Raw genomic sequence first — 20706 nt, 5'->3', positions numbered from 1 at the left:
GACCGCTATAGCAAAATAAAAGTGTGACAACCAGTTTTTAAGCAAAAAGGAATTACAAAAGCTAAACAGGCTTAAATGGTGGTACGGTGCAGTACACTTCTACATGTGAAATATTCCGCTCAAAGCACTCATTCCCAGCACTGATGCCTGTTAGATGCATTAAATATGACGGCTAAACTGAACACTGACAACCTCCTGACCCTCAGCCTCACTGCAAAAGAGTAAAGAAGTTATACAGAGCATCAGAAAACATGAAAAGAGACTGATAAACATTGCATTGCATGATCATAAGTGGTAAATTATTGTTTTTCTTGTTCTCTCACTGCTGAAAACGTTTCATTCCAAATAAGAATCACTTCCTAGTGTGTAATGCAATAATACTTCCGGGCAGCTCTGACCGGATGCAACAGGAAAATGGCGAAAATGAAAAAATGAATTTACTTGAGTCTTGCAAAAAGACGCCCTTGCGGTACAATGCACATTCTTTCGAATATTCTTACGGTCTTCTTTTGAAACGCCTTCTTCCGCGCTCTCACGAGATAGTAGACATGACATAACATAAAACAAAAAATGGCTGTCAAAAGTTTATTTTCAAGAAGTGTTCTCAACCTCAGAAGAAGCCTACTGGGGTCCACAGGAGCTTTGGTTTGAGACTGAAGATACCAAGCAGGTCTTTGTTGATAGAATTGACAGTGCTAAGCGTTTAATTTTCTTGCTGCCAGAGGTTCATTGGCCTTGGAAAACATGAAGATTTGGCAAACTGATGTTGTTGTTGAAGAAGGTAAATAGTCTAGTCTATAGTATAAAAGTAAGTAGTATATAGTATACAGTAATGTGACTTTATCAACCTACGAGTGCTTTTTAACATTAACATTTCATTTTATATGGATAAAGTAACGAAGTGAAGTGTTGAAAGTCTGTAGGGCCAGGGAACACCTAGTGGGTTCGGGTATCGTCCAAGCACCTCCTGAAGAACGGAAATTGATTGTACTACTATTGTAAGTTTTAAATATCGCACAAACAGCAGCTGGGTGTTATGGCTGTGGTGAAGGGTGGGGGACTAGTGACAAAATGGACGGGTGTTTTTTCTGTTCAATTACTAGTGGGTCATCATGCTCATAGCCACCATGACATTTGTATAATAACCTTCATACATGGAGTCATTATTATTAATAACGTTCATCTTTTCTCAGGTCGCTTTGAAGGACTACCGTCGCTTGTTGACAGGACAGTCTTCCTGGCATCAACCTATGTATACAGAAAATGTAAGTCTTACTACTGTATCAAGCAATAATTATATCGTTACCTCTCTGGCCTCTTTTCTGGAGGAAGACTCACTGCTAGGGGTTGGTAGTTCTATTATTCATTCCCACATTATTCCACATCCCATGTACTCGCAACTTTCATCAGGCCTACAGATGTTTATACTACTGACTCGACTGACCTGTATTTCCAAAACCTTCGTATTATTCTCACTAATGTTCCCATGATACCAGCATAGTTCTTCCCCAAAATGATGCCAGCACTACCAACCCCTACCCGGGAGAGCTCTCACTTGTTTGCACCGCACTCTACAACTCTAAATGATAGCAAACATTTGTTTGATATACTGACATTAATTAATGCTGATATAAATTCTTTTTCAGAATCAATTTCGCCAACTTTCTACAATGCACAATGGCGTAGTCTCAAGTCTCAATGCCGTCTATTTATATGCAAGAAATCAAGGAAAACTCTTTGGAAGAGTTCACTGGAGTAATGCTAACTGTAGCTAACCTGGAGCTGTATAGACATAGCCTTTTACTGTACCTACAGACCTACCTAAGCATTATTTATTTGTCAGCCATAATCATAAATTTTTATTTTTGTCTTTTTGATTCTGGTAAAAAAGAAAACCCACCAGGAATGTATTCCCCTCCCTTCTGTGTATTTTTTTAGTGGTTCACGGTGTGTATGAATGGGTTCTGAGCGCTTTTGCGCAAAAGAAAAAAACAGCTCGTTACTAAGGCTTGAATGAAATTTTCGGGGTCAAAGGTCGCGTCCTGGGCAGCTCTTTTTATACTCAAAATTCCGGAAGCGACTAATGCGGTAATTAAAGCCAACATGCTTTGCTAATCAGGTCTCTCCGTTGCATGCCAGTCTCATGAATTAGCCGCCCTTCCTACCTGAGGAGGGAGAGACCTTGAGAAGGGCGGCTGATTCAAGAGCCTAACCATGGGTACACAGGAGTGAACTAGACTCGCAAGCCGTCACTGTTGCAGGCGAACAGTAGACTGGTCAAACTCCGTGTTGAGACTTGTGTAACGTTTGCCACGATATTTGTGGCAACTAACCGCATGCGGTTACCACAAGATCAATGATAGTGACGTTTCACTAGAAAACTCTACGTATCACATGCAGTATACTGACGTCACGAAAACCGCAGCCACTTAAAATATTTTCTGATATGCTGACTGTGCAACACGAGTCTCAACACGGAGTTTGACCAGTCTACTGTTCGCCTGCAACAGTGACGGCTTGCGAGTCTAGGAGTGAACTGCTGGAAAGATCTCTCTCACTTGCACTGAAGAGATATCAAGCATTCAAGAGCTTCCACAACTGAAGATGTGAGATGTGGAATGCTTCTTCAGAGATATGGTGGGCACATTTTACACTTCACACCGTCAAGTAAAATTGGAGGAAAGTTCTCCCAAACGAATGGATCCCTCGTTGCTATCAATTATTACTGTTTTATCAAATGTACGTGCGAATATATACTACAATGTGCCAGTTGATCATCCTCCTCCTCCGTCACAAATTACTGCAATATAACTGACCACAACTATTTATAAATTGAACATTGATAATCATGAGCATTATATTTATGGCTAACAGCTATTATTACGTGTATAATTATAATTATGATGCATGTTATTGCTGCACTTGGTCAAATTTCAATAGAAATGTTGCTCTGGTTGCTGTTGTACATCTGAATGACTGACACTTTTCTCTTTGCAAATACTTGAGTGAAGATTACACATTCTCCAAGCCTTGAAAATAACAAGGCATGCATTTACAAAGAAATTAAATCTAGGAAGAACTCAATAATTATTTATACTTTATGGTACTAGTACTAGGCACTGTTCACTGCTTCATAACATTATGACTTTCACACAATCACACAATTTTGATGTTTACATAAAAATGTTTACAAACACAAAACATAATTTTTATGAGCCTGACGCCCTTTTAGGCAATGGTGTATTCTCGTCATCGGTCACTGTTTAGCTCTTGCAAAAGAATTTACTAATCATAATACATAACAGTGGGGTTATCATGTGTCCCTCCCCTCTGCCGTTGGCATACAAAAGGGTCTTGGCAGATTTTCTGATTTTCTGAGTACCCCTGGGAAAAAATGTATGGGTAAGTTTGAATTAGTATATTTCCAAAACGATAAACGTTAGCAAGGAAAATCTTTTCTTACTGCACATCGGGATCATTAAGCAACATGTAGAACTAAACAATAGTGATGTATAATTTATTGTTAACCAGTAGCTCCCCTGCAAAATAAGTTACTTTTGAATCCTTGTTTTCACACTTAAAAGCAAATATTCAACATTAAACAGCATAATGCTCAACTTGGCTATGCCTACTGCATATTTCAATGCTCCCTCTACACTCTGATCACTCTCAAGCAACCATGACTACTTCCTAGCTCAAGACATCCCCCCATAAAGTTTCTTACTTACCAATTCTTAGCTAAATACATGTAAAACAGTATAACATGGAGCTCTGATGATCAAATAAATTAGGTAAATGATGTAAACCATACATTTACTATGGATAATGTACATACAGACTAGCTCTGCCAGTGCTTACTGCAGTTTTCTTCACTTTCTTCTCTTTTGTCTTTGCATCTGGCTCGCAATCAATCGCAATCAATACTTGCGGAATGCAACACGCATGGTGTCAGAATTCTCTAGGGCAATACATTGGTCACCTGAGATGTTTCCAATCCCTCCCCTCTACTATCTATGAGCAAACCATACAAATAAAGGGGTGCTAGAAGCTGAGACTGTTAGTGTCATTGATGTTCTTCATGTTGGAGACACTCTGAACTAAACAATTCCATGTTGCAGCTTTATCACAGAGACAGGAGTGCCTGGGGTGCTTCTCATAGGGATCTTGGAGACAGGAGTGCCTGGGGTGCTCCTCATAGGGATCCTGTCTCCAGGATCAAGAGTGCTTCTCACAGAGACAAGATCAGAGTGCCTGGGATGCTTCTCACAGGGATCTTAGAGATAGGAGTACTTGAGGAGCTTCTTATAGGTCCTATTACCTTCAGGTCCTGACAACTTGGCCATAGGGGTACCTCCAGTAGGAGAAAAGGCTCTAGCTCTTGTGTCCAATATGTAGAGGTTATAAAGAAAGAAAAGATGAATCATTCAAAGAATGTAATTAAAAGGTCGCGATAATTAGCTAATTAGAGCTAAGGTTAATTGTGTCCTCCCTCCTCTGGGCCCGGGGCATGCAGTGGACAAGTTCACAGTGGCTCCTGTGAGACCTATAACTCCTAGGATCCTAGGATGGACCAGAACCTTAATAATACCTTATGCTCATCAGTGTAGGGCAGGCTGGACATCCACACTCTCAGAGCACAGGATGACACCAGGAGAACAGTTTAATAGTGTCTCACATCATGAAATCTATAAGAAATCTACTGTATAGCGTGTAGTTTTCGTGGGGCAAAATATTCGTGGTTGGAGGTCTGACCACAATATTTTACCCACGAATGAAGCGACCACGAATATTTTGTCCCTCGAAAATTACCTGCTATACGGTATATAAGGGGGTGGAGCTGGTACTACACAAATTAACCTTTCAGCATTCACTCAATAAAATACACCTATCAATCAATTAATGGTTGTTGTGATACTAATTTTATACACAGTTGATTGTCTTTCTCCTTTGTTCCATCCCCCAATCAAAAGGCACTCTGTTGAAGACAGTGACACAGTGGCAGCGTGTGCTATAGGAGATGGTAGATCACCAACGTAGAGCCAGGAGTCCATCGCGGACGAGTAGGCATAGATCCTTTGAGTGGCTTCCTCTTCATGATTCATTCCACCAACAGCAAAGAGGGTGTCTGATATCATTACAGGGGAGGGGTGGTAAGACGGTGTGTTAGATGATGTATTCCAGACAGAGTCGGCTTTGTTGGCACTCCCATCATCCTGTCGGTGTATTGAGATGAGCTTGTCGACTTGAGTAGCTAACACCTTGTTTAGATTCTTGCCGTCAGATCCCCCCATTAGGTACACTGTGTTGTTGTAGACAATTCCTCTTTGGTCATTACAAATATACGGTAGTCTGTCTGTCTCGCTCCATTGGGAGGTGCTGATGTTGTAGATCTCAACATTATCAGTGAGGGCACCAAGGAATAACCCACCTCCTGCTACAACCAGATATGCTGGAAGACTAATGACTGCTGGCCAATACCTCGCTATGGGGATGGGTGGGATCGTCTGTTTCCAGTTACTTCCTTTGACAAACTCATGTACCACGTTGGATACAGAGAGGGATGAAGTCACACCGCCAACTGTTACCAGTTCACCTTTGACCTCCCCTAGACCAAAATACCGTACAGGAAGTCTGGGCAGAGTTGACCAGACATCTTGCGGCAGATCGTAACAGTGAACACAGTAGCTGCCATAATCATCATCACAGACTCCTCCACCATAGTAGACCTTGCCATTGATGGTTACCGCTACTCCACTAGTCATATTCACTGGAGCTGTAGAGCACTGACTGTAGGACAACTGAACCTGTAAGGACTGGAGAATACAGACAGTCAATCGCTTGTGTGCTGCAAATCAAGTTTAGAATGATTGTAACGTTAATATCTTGTGAACATTATATTTCATGTGGGAAAAAAATTGAAACTGGTTATTTAAGGCGCTTCTTTGTACACATCATAGTATTGGAAGAGTAAGGTGGAATATAATTATGTATAATTATGAAAAGACGGTATCATATTATGTGACAGGCTCTGGGAGCAGATTTTGGTATCAAGATTTATAGGCTACAGTCAAGAGTATAATTATGACAGAGAGAGTATCGAACGTAGGCATACTGTGCATCAGATGTATGCTGAGAGTAACGTGACTTCCTGTATCTGAAAGTAGATTACATCACCCACGCTTAGATTGGTCAGTGTGCAAATTCCAAGCTTGTGACAGGTCACGTTACTCTCCGCATACATCTGATGTACAGTATGCCTACGTTCGATACTCTCTTCTCTATCATACATACATGTAGTACATGTATTACTTGCTACAGTGTATAATCTCATAAAAAAATATTTTTTCTAATGTTATCTACAGTCTTGCTACTACCTCTCTGCAAAATCTGATGCTCTGAATCCAAATAAAGTACTTTGTCTAAGCAGCCACCATTACCTTACTTTCCCCAATTTAGCAATCTTTGAGTGGGCATTTCTCAATACTGCTGTTTTACAGCTTCGAGTTTCCAACGCGCATAACTCAGGAATGGAACGAGGTATGTGCACACTAACAATATCAATGCGTAGGCAATTCTTTGCCCTATCATCTGGTATATAGATCGCAAAAATTATAGCTTGCGCCACTTTGGCCCTTTTCCCAGAGCCTGTCACACTAAGTATTATAATTATTTTAGATGTGTGCATGCACTTAGTAGTACAGTGTTGATGAGCTCACCTGTGGTTTACTGGTCAGGTAGTGTCTAGTTTTGGTGAGTTGGTCATTTAAAATCTGAATGGTGGCTTCTTTCTTCTGAAGGGAAGTGCATTTGGAGGCAAGCATCGAATCTTTGTGAGCAATAGTTGAATCTTTGTGAGCAATAGTCAAATCTTTGTCAGCAATAATAGAGTTTTTGTCTCTGATTTGCTGCTCCACTTTTTCAGTGAGTTGCTTACATCGACGTTCTAACTCAGTAATCCTAGCATCTTTCATGATAACAATTGTCTCTCTTTCTTCGAATTTACCTTTAAGATCTTCATTCTCCAATTTAAACTGATCAGTTTCCACAGAGTGCACCAACTGCATACGCTCGACAGTGTTTTTACTTTCTTCCTCATGTCGTCTTTTATCCCCGGCCAGTGCTTCGTTATCTCCTGCTTTCTCCTGGATTGCCGAGTCCTTCCTCACAACCTCCTTCTCAAGCTCCCTCTTCTTTGACAGTAGAGCACTCACTCGCTGGAGCATCTCCACTCTGTTCTCAAAGGAGGGAGGGTGTTTAAGTACCACACCCACCATCCGACCCACTATCTCCGCTGCTTTAGGCCTTTGCTGAGGATTGTTGCTGAGACAGCGCATGATGAGGTCCATCAGAGGGTGGTCTGGGGAAATGCTTCGAAGAAACTCTTCACGTCGTTCAGCTTCCGTCACTGGTATCAGACCATTGGGATTAGCAGGATCGATTCTGTTGGGGCCAATCTTTGGTAGTGGCCACTCTGCCGTGAAGGTGTGAATCATCATTATCCCAAAGGAGAACACATCCACACTGGTGTTGTAGTGGGGGTTAGCAACCATCACTTCGGGGGGCATGTACGCTGGGGTGCCAGGGGTCTCCGTCATTCGACTCACTTGAAGGGGGATGAGGTTCAATATTCAAGCAACCCCCAGATCAGATATCTTGGCCGTCATGTTAGTGGACAAGAGGACATTGTTGGCTGAGAGGTCTCTGTGCACAATGACTGGTGTTTGGCCATGGAGGTAGGCCAGGCCCAGTGAGACGTCATGGAGGATGGAGAAGTTGATCTCATCGGGGAGAATACCATAGCGCTCGAGGCAGCTGGTCAAGTTGATGGGGAGAAACTCCATGACTAGGATGGGGAACTGAGAGCCTTCCTCAAAACAGACTCCCAGAAACTGGACAATGTTGGGGTGCCTAGTTTGACTGAGCAGGTGACACTCCTCTAGATACCTTCGTGCTGCATGCCCGATTCCAGTCTCGTAGAGAACTTGATAAAGCTTCTTGCCGGCACATTTCAGTCCTCGATACTCTAGCTCCATGACAACAGCGTAGGAACCATGTCCTAACTCATTCTCAGTAATGCGAATTTGTCTCAGTGTGAACTGCTCGAAAGCTTGTGGATTTAGAGCCATTGTCTTCGTTACTGTGTGAATAGAAAAGCATGTAATATTAAATAGGCAATCCAGCTATATTGAATTAGCAATGAATCTTTCAGCTGTGTATGCATGAATGGAATGTAAAGCATTATTAGCTGTCTTACAGGACCATTTGCAGTTACAGTATTATAAACTTACCATGCACCTTTTAAAGAAAGTTTGTTGATCTTGGTGAAGTTTGTGATACTGTATAGCTGGTATAATTTCCGGGGGACAAAATATTTGTGGTTTTCGTGGTTGGAGCTCTGACTATGAATATTTTACCCCCAAATGAAGCGACCTTGACTACCTTTGCCTGCAGTGCAATTAGCAACCAGCAACCACGAAAATATTATCCACGAAATGTCTAAATTTTGTCCCCCGAAAATTACCGGCTATATGACCACGCCACCAATATAGTGCTCTAAGTGCCTGAGAAGTGTTTGTATAGTAATTGTGAAACTGCACAGTTGCACCGCTAGCTAAAATAGATTTGTCAAATCTAATTATGTGGTTTCACACATCCGTCCTCTAACCACTAACCACTTATCAATGCAAACAGCCACTTAGACCGCTGCACAAGCTCATGTGTAATTTGCCAGACGATATATACATTTTAACGGCTGACTTGCGAGACTAAACTCAACCATAGATCAACAAAACCCTTTCGCTAGTGCATTCAGTGCTTACTTAATCCATCAAATATGTTTACTGACAAAAATTACTGACAAAAATTTGATTGCATAATGTGTTTGTTGCACGGAACAGCATATAATAATTATTATGTGTTTATTAACCTCCTTTGCTGAGTAGAGCAACCAACTGTCCCCTCCTCCCCACACGTACACAGAACAAGGTGTTCTCACATGATTCAGAGGAACGGTACGTAACCAACAACCGCCCACCTTCCCCCGGCTCTGTCACTGACTACTATCTCCCCAGACAGAAACGGAAGAGATATCGACACTCAATCCTCAGGAGCTCAACTCTCTGGCCTCTGCTCCAGTTAGTCAAAGGAAGACAAACGTTCTGAGAGTGTTTGTGTCAAAGTGAGAGCAAAATCTATCGACTCCGGACGTGTTCTTCGCCAATCCCAGCTTAGAGGAAGCACTAAAGAATAAGACATTGGACACCAATTTGACAAAGTGGTTCATTTGCCATGCAACCACCAGCCAAAATATCTACTCCACCAATACCAACAGCGTACCAACAACAATACTGGTAAGTTCAGTCTCATCCCTTTTTTTTTTTTAATAAATCTCTCCCTTGATTCGTATACATGTACATGTATATATCTCCAGTACCTTTGAAAGCTGCTCGTATTAATACAGTATCGACAAGTATACAATGTATCAGCAGCTACTATACGTGTGTATATATCCCATCCTTTTACTATATAGCATGCTCAACTAACCCCCCCCCCCCACCCACACACTCACACACACACACACACACACACACACAGTGGCATAATTATGAGAGCAGGACTCCCTCTGCTGCCACCCCCTCAGCCACGCTCTCACAGGAAGCAGGTCCTCAGATAGTACAAAAGTCAACAAGTATGAGAGCCCAAAGGTAGAGAACATTGAGAACTAAAGCACACTCTTAGTTGCTGATAATGTACATCGATATTAAGCAAACTTGCTGTACCTAGCAAAAAAGTTATGTCTTGATCGGTGTTTAAATGTGCAATAGTTGCAACGTTTTCATTGTGTATTTTGTCGTAGCGATTATCTTTAGAATCCGATAATCTGTTGTCTATTTATGTATGACATTTTCGATAATATTTTGTGTTCAAGCTAATATATACAGTGTGTAAGAGTCATAAAAGCAGTTTGACTGATACTACAGCTATAACTATTTTTCAACTGTATACCTGGTCGACAATAATATCAGAAATATTTGCTGTGATACTAATTTTATACACAGTTGATTGTCTTTCTTTTTTGTTCCATCCTCCAATTACAAGGCACTCTTGGAGACAGTGACACAGTGGCAGCGTGTGCTACAGGAGATGGTAGATCACCAACGTAGAGCCGGGAGTCCATCGAGGATGATTAGGCGTAGACCCTTTGAGTGGTTTCATCTTCACTACTATCCACTCCACCAACAGCAAAGAGGGTGTCCGATATCATTACAATACTGGTAAGTTATTAATTGATTATTTTATTTTTAAACTTTCCTTTCCATTACCTGTGAAATAAAAGCACCATGGGTGCTGATGCCTCGGTGGATTGAAGCTGCAGGCAGGGAGAGTAGGAAATGGTTGACTTAGTCTCGAATTCCAGCCGGTTATCATTGTAAGTGTGGGAGGGAGAGAACCGTCTGGTGACTCTGGGCATACTTTTCTGTCGTCGGACGGAATGTGGGTAGAGTATATTCATTGAGCCTTACCCGCAAGAAGAGTATATTCATTGGAGCCTTACCCACAAGAATGTAAGATAGCTTCGAGAATGCAACCGCTCTATACAACTAAATTGTGGGTTATTATCCACGTGGTTAACAGGATGATTACATTCCTGACTGACAGAACGTTCTGCCCAGAGTCACCAGACGGTTCTCTCCCTCCCACGCTTACAATGAGAACCGGCTGGAATTCGAGACTAATGATTGACTGTGTTGTTGCTAAAAATGATGATTGAAGTTCAAAGTTCAAAACAACAACATATGGTCAGAGGTGGTATGACAGGTGCAGCTCAAATAGATTGAACACTAATTATCCGCCCACGCTGTGGCTAATTGCTTGAGCTGCACTGCACTTTTCAAACCTCCTCTGAGACTAAGTTGGGCTGTTGCAATAATCGATGCAATGGCATGATGCAATAATCAATGCAATGGCTGCTCATAGATGTTAGCAATGGAAATTTTGCTGCTCTTTTATTACTCTGGCAACTAAAAACAGATGCAGAGACAACTACTAAGTAGAATAGCTACAGATTTTGCTACGCAAGAGTCTAAACTGATACTTCAATGGCCTCCAACTTTCCATAACTCGAGAAAGTAGTAGTTTGCAAATCAAAATTAAAATCCAAGAGAATGTAACTAGAAGCCTATGGCTGTTAGTTTCATCACATTCAGCAGTTACAGCTGGAACACACACACACACACACACACACGGCACACACACACACACACACACACACACACACACACACACACACACACACACACACACACACACACACACTACCGTATGCCATGTGCACCGAGGCATAACTATAAATATATACAATGTACAATCTAGCAGTACCGATACATTTGATAAAGAAAAAATAGTTTCTGAAAGCTTAGAAAGAAGCCTTTTAAATGATATCACTTGATATTGCAAGGGAGATAAAGAATTTGCCAATTTCGGCCTAATACCATGGATTATTATTAGTCCATGGTCCAAGGTCAAATTACGGCCCTTGGAGGTCTGTTTCTAAGCTTTCAAGATTTCCCGATATATGGTAAGTCTTTGCAATCTTATTTTAGGAAGCCATTAATTAGCACCAGCAAGGTTTGGTAAAAATACAGAGACGAATTAGTGATAGTTTTGTGTGTTTAACGTGTGATAGTGGTGGTCACTGTAGGTTATTCCAGTGCCTGAGCCCTGAGACAAGCCTTCACTGATAGATATGGGCAGGGTATGGGGGTGTGGCTTTAGATTGTGCCCAGGGAAACCACCTTCAAAGGTAACACACATCATAGCTGTACCGTGTTCTATGTACTATTCTTTAAGCCTTTTAGTGGTCAATACTCTCTTTGCCAACATTATTTGTTTTTCCCCCCTCCCCTCCCCTCCCCTCCCTACCATACTCACACACACCCACTCACATACACACAGCTTGCGTATACTTGTGTGAGAAATTAGAATGAGAGAGCTTTGAACCGTTTGATTTCACTGCTGACAACAATGAGTGATTTCTATAACTCTAAAACTCTTAACTTTTCACTTATGTAGAGATTTCTATGCAATTATTACTTCTCTCGTGCTATAACCTTGTGTATGTGTTGTCCATTCGGTATGGTGCAAATATATAAATCTACATCTGATCAACAATGTCAGCTAGTACTCACCATGCACCCACCTACCAGTGTGAGCACATCCCTGGTAGGGGTATTGTGAAGCTGTACTATATAGCAATAATATTGTTGGGGTACACAAGTACTATTTATTATAATAGGTCTATCAGCATGCAATGCAAATAGTTAATGGGCAATGATGTTGCAATATGCACTCTGTTGAAACTTATCCTAAGGAATTTGCTTCTAATACATATTATTTCCACTTGTTTGCAGCTGTACTTGTTATTTGGCTTACAGTACATTCACAAGCTGAATAAGCTTATACCCATTGTTAGAATTACGAGCATGAATATCAATAATTAGGTTCAAATTAACAATAGAAAAGTGGGGCAATACCATCCACTGCAAAAAAACAATTTTTAGCATCCTCGAGTGAAAATCAATTAGATGAATCCAAATATGTAACATTTTTACTGATAATGCTAGACGAAACAGCTAACTAAGATAAGGGAAACAACACATGTAGCATTACTAATGATGAACATTGTGATAAGCTGTTAGCAACGAGACCACAAGCAGCGTAAACAATTAAGACACACCACAAACAAAAATGGCAACCACAATCAACAGTTATTGCAGGTGACATCTGTACATGTACAGCGACAGTTTTATTTCCTTTTTTGGGGAAGAAGGTAGCATAATCCAGTGAGCCAAATCCATTAATCACGGTCAAAATTGTGGGGCTGGCAGACGTTCTCAAACTGAGTTCAATCGTTGCCGGGCTTTCTTTTCCTTCTTTAAAGAGTTCTGGATATTGACAACCATCTTTCGATCGTTTGCAGTTGGTCCCGTCTTCTTGTTTTTAGAATGGCCGCCACTGGCACCGGTCATTTTCACTCGGTTCAGTTTGTCAAAATCGGCTCCAAAATTGTAGTAGTCGTAGGAATCGAAATAGGTATCGTCAGACATTGCTGTTGTATTGTTGAAGGTTATTGGTGAAGATCAGCTACAAATAGAAAAACAGAATTAGATACATATGAAATCATAATTAGAACTAGATCTAGCCAATGCACTTTTATAGCTAAAGTATATTCTTACCAAGGTATTTGTTGATGGTAGAGAGAGCCTGAGGTTATATATTCACGTTTCACAAAGCTGATGCAAGCTGAGAGAAAGCTGTCGAAACTTATCACGTAACTGTCTGTTTATTTATACCCCTTGCTGGTTTGTTTACAAGGGCTAATTAAGCCTAGCCTTAATTACCGACAATGAGTGCGCATGCGCAATAAAAGTACCGTCTTTTAGCCACGAGGTCAGGAAGAGATTGTAAGCTTCGCGACAAGGTACATGTATAAATGGTACATGTATTATTAATCCGTTTGCATCTTGTTGTTGTTACCTATTTAGTCATCTTTCATAAGTCCATCGTCTATAATTATTGCAAATGTGTTGTGTATGTATCTCTCTACGTACATTGCAATGTCACCATGGCACCTTTCTTTGTCTGTGTACAGGGTATAAGTAATCATGGGAGCATACAAGTATTTAGAAGAGCTGTGGAGAAAGAAGCAGTCTGACCTCCTCCGATTCTTGCTTCGTGTTCGGTGTTGGCAGTATCGCCAGTTGAATGGTGTACACAGAGCACCGTATCCCACACGTCCCGATAAGGCCCGTCGCCTCGGTTACAAGGCCAAGCAAGGATATGTAATCTATCGTGTACGTGTCCGTCGTGGTGGTCGAAAGAGGAAGGTTCACAAAGGTCACCAGCTCGGCAAACCCACCAATATTGGTATCAATCAACTCAAGTTCCAGAGGAGTCTTCGCTCCGTGGCTGAGGTGAGTGCCGTGCAATATCGTACTATGCATAGTATGGTTTAGCAACTTTGGTTACGGGTAGCAGCCATTTTTGAGATACGTGTGACATTCCCTTATAAAATTTGTCTTATGTTTGTATTAAATTACAGGTAGGGTTCAATGCTTTATACCACACTTGCATTCATTGGTCAACAGCTGTAAGATACATTGAAAAATAATTATCATACGGCCCCAGGCATGCATGCATGCACAGTTTCAAGTTTTTGTTTTTTTGTTCAAGAAAGTAAGCAAAGAGAAAGAGGAGCCATGCTTGACGGTACTAAGACTCAAAGCCACGGCAGAAACACGGAAGCTGCTCTCCAACAAGATGGCTAAGCCTCCATGGGTCCACGGGCATGGTTTAGATACATTTTACCCAAGAGCTTGCAACTCCAGTAAGGGACGTCGAATGGTCAACGCTTGGACTAAGGAAGCTCTTAAGCATCTGTAGGAGTCGACGTATTGCTCAACTAGCTCTTTGATGGCTGCAAAATCTGGCATAGCCTTGTTCTATTTGTAGTGCGTTGAATTGTTGCTAGGGGGTCCTTTTATAGTGCTGCGGTCACGTGGTATATAAGTTAGGTATACCACACCTACTCGGAGGATATGCACCCCATATATCCTCTTAGTTGCCTACTACCCTATCTTAAAGGAGCTCATTTTTTCAATTTCAATGTTGTACCTATTGATTCTGTAGTTGCTTTTTGCCAAAATTATCAGCAAAAAATAAGCCTCCCTTAAGAACTGTGTATATGGTGTGTATTTCTTCCTATAACCAACTCTTCACCCTTCACAGGAGAGAGCCGGCAGGTACTGTGGTGGACTGCGTGTGCTCAACTCGTACTGGGTCGCTCAAGACTCTGTCTACAAGTTCTTTGAGGTCATTCTAGTTGACCCCCAGCACAAGGCCGTCCGTCGTGATGCCAGGATCAACTGGATCTGTAAGGCTGTGCACAAGCATCGCGAGCTCCGTGGATTGACTGCTGCTGGCCGGAAGAATCGTGGTATGGCAAAGGGTCATCGTCACAACAAGGTCATGGGAGGATCTCAATGGGCCAATTGGAGAAAGCACAACACGCTGTCATTACGTCGTTATCGATAGACTGGCTAGCTTTTATTGTGTATTTAGTATCCAATGTAAGATTAAATGTGATTTTGAGGAATGAAGTTGAATGGTTAAGATCGTCACATTTTTGTGTGAGAGATTTATTGACATTTTTATGGTTGATCAAAGGTGTAGTGTACAGTGAATTCTGACCAGCTACTGATATAATTTATATTGACTGCTCACTAGCTGGCATGGCTACTGATGATGATGACTACAATCCCTTCTCAGAGGAAGGTAGGGCAGTTATGCCATAGTTCAGTCATATTTTGTCTGTATGAGCAGTCACCTAGTACCTAGAAATAATTATTTTTGCAATAATCTATGCATGCATGTAGCCAGGTTTGCATGATAGTGCACCAGAGCTGATAATTATTATTATAATGCATGATTGAGACGCCCTAATTGCTCCCCCCTATACACACATATATATCTATAGACCTCCAGAAAATACTGCATGAGGAGAAGGAGAGCAGTCGTGAGGAAGGGTGGAAGTTTCTGAGGAAGAATGACCTTTGTGAAATATGGTGGAAGAATGAAGAAGACACACCAGTGCATCTCATCAAGGTGAGGGGCAGAGCTCGTTCATATAGTTGTGTGTGCTATTATATGCAGAGCTATAATTATGCGTTTTGGTGCTGTGTTAGATCACTATTGTGAAATCGTACTGCACATGCAGCTACAGTAGACTCTCGTTAATCCGGCCACCCCCTTGGGACAATGCATCTTGGTCAGAATAGTTGCAATTCAAAATAGCACGGCTTAAAAAAGACCCTACCTCGAATATAATGAACAAATTTTGCAGTTCTGTCTTAAGGATAAATTGCATCATTATGGTAAATGTAATCCAATTTTATCTGCCAAGCCACACCCAAAATGTCGTATCCGGCCGAGATAGCGGGTGGCCGCATTTTAGGGCGAGTTTTTGTCCAGCAAACATATTATAGCCAGCAATCTGTGCCAAACCAAATGGCTGGTGTCAAGGTGGACGTATACGTACTTCAGAGAGCCGGAATGCGATAGTCTATATTATACTGTATATACAATTCTATTATGACTGTCTCCTTATATCCATCGACAACAACATGTAATTTCCATACTTTAATTCTGAATGAACCACCTTCTGCAGGGATTCCTCTCCTTTCCTGGCATACCTCCAGACAAAAGTAAGCCATATACCTATAGCATGGCAGATGGTTGTACTGAATCTCTACATGGATGTGTGAAACAAGTTTGTTTGCTCTCTGAGGCCCATAAAATGCGTTTAATAACATTCGTTAGAATACAGATTTTGTGCTCTTTCCAGTTGTTGAGCTTCTTCATGACTTGGAGAGACGCAAAGAGTGGGACACAGCCTTTTCTAGCATCGATCTCGTGGAAACACACAAGCACTACAGGGTGGTCTACTGGTGAGTGCCTGCATGCATAATATCAGTCACTGTAATATATTCTATGAGCCCTTATGATCTTTTAGGTGCAGTCGAAACATTAGTATAGTTGTGGTTCACCTTTCCCATTTCTCATCAATCAACATTCATTTTCTCGTGCACTCCCTCCACAACTGGCAACACACACGCATATGCACACACAGGCTGGCCAAGATGCCGATTGGTGTGACCAACAGAGACCTTGTCCAGCACATAGGTATGAGGAGAGATGAGGCTGCTAACATGACCTACTTTCTCTACAAGAATGCCACTCATGAGAAGTACCCCGCTGGAGATACCGGGACCATCAGGTGAGTGAGGTGTACTGTGTATGACATTCTCAAGCCTCTGCATGTCTGTTGCTATGTATGTCTACCTTTATACGGGTTCTTTTAAGTAAGCCAATCTCTTGCAGCCATGCACTAGTATACTACTAAATATTTAACTGAGGCGCCTGTTGCTGTAGGTTTGCCTGTTGGTAGTTACTTTAACGGGTTCATTAAAACCTTGCTATATACAACAAAACTTTAGTGTTTTAGTGGGCTGCAGCCACTATACATGTACCTCTATAACTCTATAGTAAATTAATTCACGACAATTATTCAACTGAGGCATCTGTTGCTAGGTTTTGTCTGTGTTATACATAATGATTATTGTTTCCTCGGTTTTGCGTGTGCAGAGTTGTGTTAGTGTATCTGTGTGTGTGTATGTGTGTGTGTGTGTGTGTGTGTGTGTGTGTGTATGTGTGTGTGTGTGTGTGTGTGTGTGTGTGTGTGTGTGTGTGTGTGTGTGTGTGTGCATATAATTATAGACTGCTATTAGTGCTATAATTATAGCTGCTCAATGACGTACAAGTAAGAATTTCCATAGGCTTCTATAGTCATGCATGTTTTCTTGGATTGCAATTAGTGGATTCGCAAAATAAGCGGCTTCATTGTCGAATTATGCCACTCTTCAAACTTAAATTGTGTGCAGCAACATCTGTTGATATACCTATAAAGCTATTCTATACTTAGCTTTGCACTATAGAACTCTAGCTGCAAGAGTGGGAAAAGAGCTGCAATAAATGAACTTTCCTTTTTAGCAATAATCATCGTCGATCATTCCCACTATTTTTCTGCATTCACGGAAAGCTTTGGCGCCTACATCGAGGCATCAGCACCAGCGTGCTTTCATTTTATAGTATATACATGCGTGTAGGCTATTCTCTTGCATGTACTATAATAGCCATAGGAGTTCTTAAGAGGAGTATCCAACTCTCACGCACATTCCATTCTACTTTTGGCCTAAATATGTGACGAGCACTGACTGTTGCAATTGGTAATCTTGCACGGTGTGCTAATAACTAATTAACCACTACACCTATATATACGTGTTCATTAACACCACTTAAAATGTGGTTTGAAAGTGACGTAGTATATATACTTACACTGGAGTTTGCAGAATCTTTGTAACACAGTGTTAATTTTGAGCATTGTGGTTCCTTGTATGGAAAATGCTCATACATTTAAGTAGTAACGGACCACAGTGTGTCCACAAAATTCATATAAGGAACGCGTAACGCTCCACGCTTTTACTAGTGTGTTGCAAAGATTCTGCAAACTCCAGTACCACACAAAACCGTTTATTATAGCTATATATAATCAAGCAAATGTGATCATAATTTATATAGAACTGAGGCTTTCCTGACAGCCTCTCTATATAATAATTGCTAGGATCCACTAAGCAACTCTCTCTTGTTCACATTTGTTGTTGTTAAAACCATTGGTATGTATGTACACACCTCACATGCAGGGCTGAAACTATTCTCTCTGGTGTGATTGTACGGCCTGACCCCAGCGACTCTAACTCCACCAAGATGTCAATTCTGCTACAGACGGACATGAAGGGATTGATCCCTCATTTGATTTCCAATGCTTTTGCTTCCCATGCTCCTGGGAGGTGGAGGGACAGTCTAGAGAAGCACTGTCACGAGCATTATGTTGGAAAAAACTAAGGGAATCTGGGCGAATAATAATGCCACCCAGGAGACAATAATTCATGGACTAATTTTTATTGATAATTTTTTGCAATCATGCATATCTTCTGTACTGTATAGACCGTTGCTTCATTTGAATGGTTAAGATCGTCACATCTTCGTGGATAAATGATAACGATTAATACCACCACAAATTATTGCATTTTGACACTTAGTTCAAGGGCTACTACTATACTGTTTACACCACTATATATTCTGACTAGACTGGCATGGCTACCGCTGATGATGACTACAATCCCTTCTCAGAGGATGGTAGGCCAGCTTAGTTTTAATCTAATTTCTAAAATGTATCTCTATATTAGTTTAAAGAGAGTCCTGCAAGGTGATTTTAATAGCTGGTATAAAGACTTACCTGTCCCCTTCCCACACTCCCTCCACACACATTCTAGACCTCCAGAAAATACTGCATGAGGAGAAGGAGAGCAGTCGTGAAGAAGGTTGGAAGTTTCTGAGAAAGAATGACCTTTGTGAAGTATGGTGCAAGAATGAGGAAGACAAACCAGTGCATCTCATCAAGGTGAGGGGCAGAGCTCGTTCATTAGTTGTGTTTGATATAATAGTGCTGTCATTTGGAGCAGGAGTACATTACGTTTGGAGCTATTGTATGTAGTAGTTTCGTGTTAGTTGTGAACTTAATAACTCAACTCAAATCATTACAACTACTCTTTAAACATGCAACTTCCATTTCTGACGAACCACCTTCTGCAGGGCTTCCTCTCCTTTCCCGGTATACCTCCAGACAAAAGTAAGCTACATGTACTAGTATGTGCACAACTACCTAGCATACACCGCCCGGTAGCATGCTACAGTACCGGTTGTACTGAGCCATACGGCAATGTACATAACATACTGTACAAAACGAGTTTGTTTGCTAGCCCATAAAGTGTTGATTAATGTGTGGAAAGTGTTAACGTAGATTTACCCCCTCGGCTCCCCCGCAGTTGTTGAGCTACTCTATGACTTGGAGAGACGCAAAGAGTGGGACACAGCCTTCCCTATCATCGATCTCGTGGAAACACACAAGCACTACAGGGTGGTCTACTGGTGAGTGCATATTACGGCGATTATCAATGAGCCCTTAGCTCTTTAGTCCGTGTCAAATCTGTGGTTTCTTATTAGTGTGTGGTTTACCTTTCTCATTGTTCCTATATGGACCCACATCACGTCTTTACACTCACAATTGTTCATAATGATAGTGTGTATATATATAACGTATAATTCCCAATTGTCTATTTTCTCCAAGCTAGGCTTAGCAAGCTCCTACTATTGCATGCAATGTTTTCTCATACACTTCCTCCCGGCTCAACACACACACGCACGCACACACACACACACACACACACACACACACACACACACACACACACACACACACACACACACACACACACACAGGCTGGCCAAGATGCCGATTGGTGTAACTGACAGGGACATTGTTCAGCACATCGGTATGAGGAGAGATGAGGCTGCTAACATGACCTACTTTCTCTACAAGAATGCCACTCATGAGAAGTACCCCGCTGGAGATACCGGGACCATCAGGTGAGTCATCAGTTGCATGTGGGTGTACTGTGTTAAACGATCACCTTTATGGATTTGGTGAATTAGAAGAATTCTAGTAGATATTTCTTTTTGTTTCAGCCACTACGTATTACTGCTCAAGCAAATGAAGTCATGACTAACAGGACTTCTTGACGGCCTCTCTAAACTATAAGTAGCTACAATGCCCATTAAGCAACTCACAGTATGCTTATATATAGTACCATCTGTACTACTGCATGCACTTTTACCAATTGCAGAGGTGAAACTATTCTCTCTGGTGTGATTGTACGGCCCGACCCCAGTGACCCTGGCTCAACCAAGATGTCCTTACTGCTACAGAATGACATGAAAGGGTGGATCCCTCACATGATTGTCAATGCCTTTGCCTCTAGGGCCCCTGAAACGTGGAGGGACAGTCTCGAGAAGTACTATCATGAGCAATATGCTGGAAAGAAGTAATGAATCGAACTGATTCTAAGACAAAATTCTGGTTCTATTTTGTGGTTCTGCATGCATGTACAATTAACCCCCTTCACTAATTAAAATTATGATCAATAAAATTATTTTCTGCTTTGTTTATCAGCATGTCGATATAATTATACC

The 20706-nt window shown here is 41.4% G+C and overlaps 6 protein-coding genes and 3 long non-coding RNA genes across 9 annotated transcripts in view; 5 read left to right on the top strand and 4 right to left on the bottom strand.

Annotated features, from left to right (window-relative positions):
* The window catches only part of LOC135334403 (uncharacterized), a 130826-nt gene extending 129487 nt beyond the window's left edge, over positions 1–1339 (bottom strand). Inside the window, exon 1 of the mRNA XM_064529561.1 lies at positions 1332–1339. The gene's annotated coding sequence lies outside the window, so the exon portion shown is untranslated. The remainder of the gene's footprint in view (positions 1–1331) is intronic.
* LOC135334415 (uncharacterized) lies at positions 528–1945 on the top strand. The gene is made up of 4 exons (XR_010394268.1): positions 528–781; positions 895–998; positions 1194–1265; positions 1647–1945. It is a non-coding gene; the product is annotated as an uncharacterized LOC135334415 (long non-coding RNA).
* A 1164-nt stretch (positions 1946–3109) lies between these two features.
* On the bottom strand, positions 3110–4634 carry LOC135334418 (uncharacterized). Its single transcript, XR_010394272.1, has 3 exons — positions 4319–4634; positions 3859–4273; positions 3110–3384 (listed from the first exon to the last, which is right to left on the bottom strand). It is a non-coding gene; the product is annotated as an uncharacterized LOC135334418 (long non-coding RNA).
* Positions 4635–4836: 202 nt separating this feature from the next.
* LOC135334399 (uncharacterized) lies at positions 4837–7595 on the bottom strand. The gene is made up of 2 exons (XM_064529558.1): positions 6717–7595; positions 4837–5813 (listed from the first exon to the last, which is right to left on the bottom strand). Exons 1-2 carry the CDS (start codon positions 7593–7595, stop codon positions 4893–4895), a joined length of 1800 nt encoding a protein of 599 aa, XP_064385628.1. The 3' UTR covers positions 4837–4892.
* LOC135334419 (uncharacterized) lies at positions 5757–10195 on the top strand. Its single transcript, XR_010394273.1, has 4 exons — positions 5757–6537; positions 8980–9350; positions 9595–9704; positions 10099–10195. It is a non-coding gene; the product is annotated as an uncharacterized LOC135334419 (long non-coding RNA).
* On the bottom strand, positions 7629–8353 carry LOC135334413 (uncharacterized). Its single transcript, XM_064529575.1, has 2 exons — positions 8296–8353; positions 7629–8137 (listed from the first exon to the last, which is right to left on the bottom strand). The coding sequence occupies exon 2, from the start codon at positions 8124–8126 to the stop codon at positions 7629–7631; it is 498 nt and encodes a 165-aa protein (XP_064385645.1). The 5' UTR covers positions 8127–8137; positions 8296–8353.
* Positions 10196–13359: 3164 nt separating the features above from the next.
* Positions 13360–15171, top strand: LOC135334412 (large ribosomal subunit protein eL15-like). Its single transcript, XM_064529574.1, has 3 exons — positions 13360–13480; positions 13652–13973; positions 14788–15171. Exons 2-3 carry the CDS (start codon positions 13665–13667, stop codon positions 15091–15093), a joined length of 615 nt encoding a protein of 204 aa, XP_064385644.1. The 5' UTR covers positions 13360–13480; positions 13652–13664; the 3' UTR covers positions 15094–15171.
* Positions 15172–15194: 23 nt separating this feature from the next.
* On the top strand, positions 15195–18646 carry LOC135334411 (START domain-containing protein 10-like). Its single transcript, XM_064529573.1, has 6 exons — positions 15195–15333; positions 15536–15663; positions 16226–16262; positions 16403–16505; positions 16688–16834; positions 18318–18646. Exons 1-6 carry the CDS (start codon positions 15291–15293, stop codon positions 18517–18519), a joined length of 660 nt encoding a protein of 219 aa, XP_064385643.1. The 5' UTR covers positions 15195–15290; the 3' UTR covers positions 18520–18646.
* Positions 18647–18654: 8 nt separating this feature from the next.
* Positions 18655–20682, top strand: LOC135334410 (uncharacterized). The gene is made up of 6 exons (XM_064529572.1): positions 18655–18813; positions 18951–19078; positions 19270–19306; positions 19503–19605; positions 19957–20103; positions 20361–20682. The coding sequence occupies exons 1-6, from the start codon at positions 18771–18773 to the stop codon at positions 20560–20562; spliced, it is 660 nt and encodes a 219-aa protein (XP_064385642.1). The 5' UTR covers positions 18655–18770; the 3' UTR covers positions 20563–20682.
* Positions 20683–20706: the final 24 nt, after the last annotated feature.

The sequence above is a fragment of the Halichondria panicea genome, chromosome 3 (assembly GCF_963675165.1).
Source record: "Halichondria panicea chromosome 3, odHalPani1.1, whole genome shotgun sequence".
Classification (NCBI taxonomy): Eukaryota; Metazoa; Porifera; class Demospongiae; order Suberitida; family Halichondriidae; genus Halichondria; species Halichondria panicea.
The sequence above is the reverse complement of the archived record's forward strand: the minus strand, read 5'-3'. Positions and strand labels throughout refer to the sequence as shown.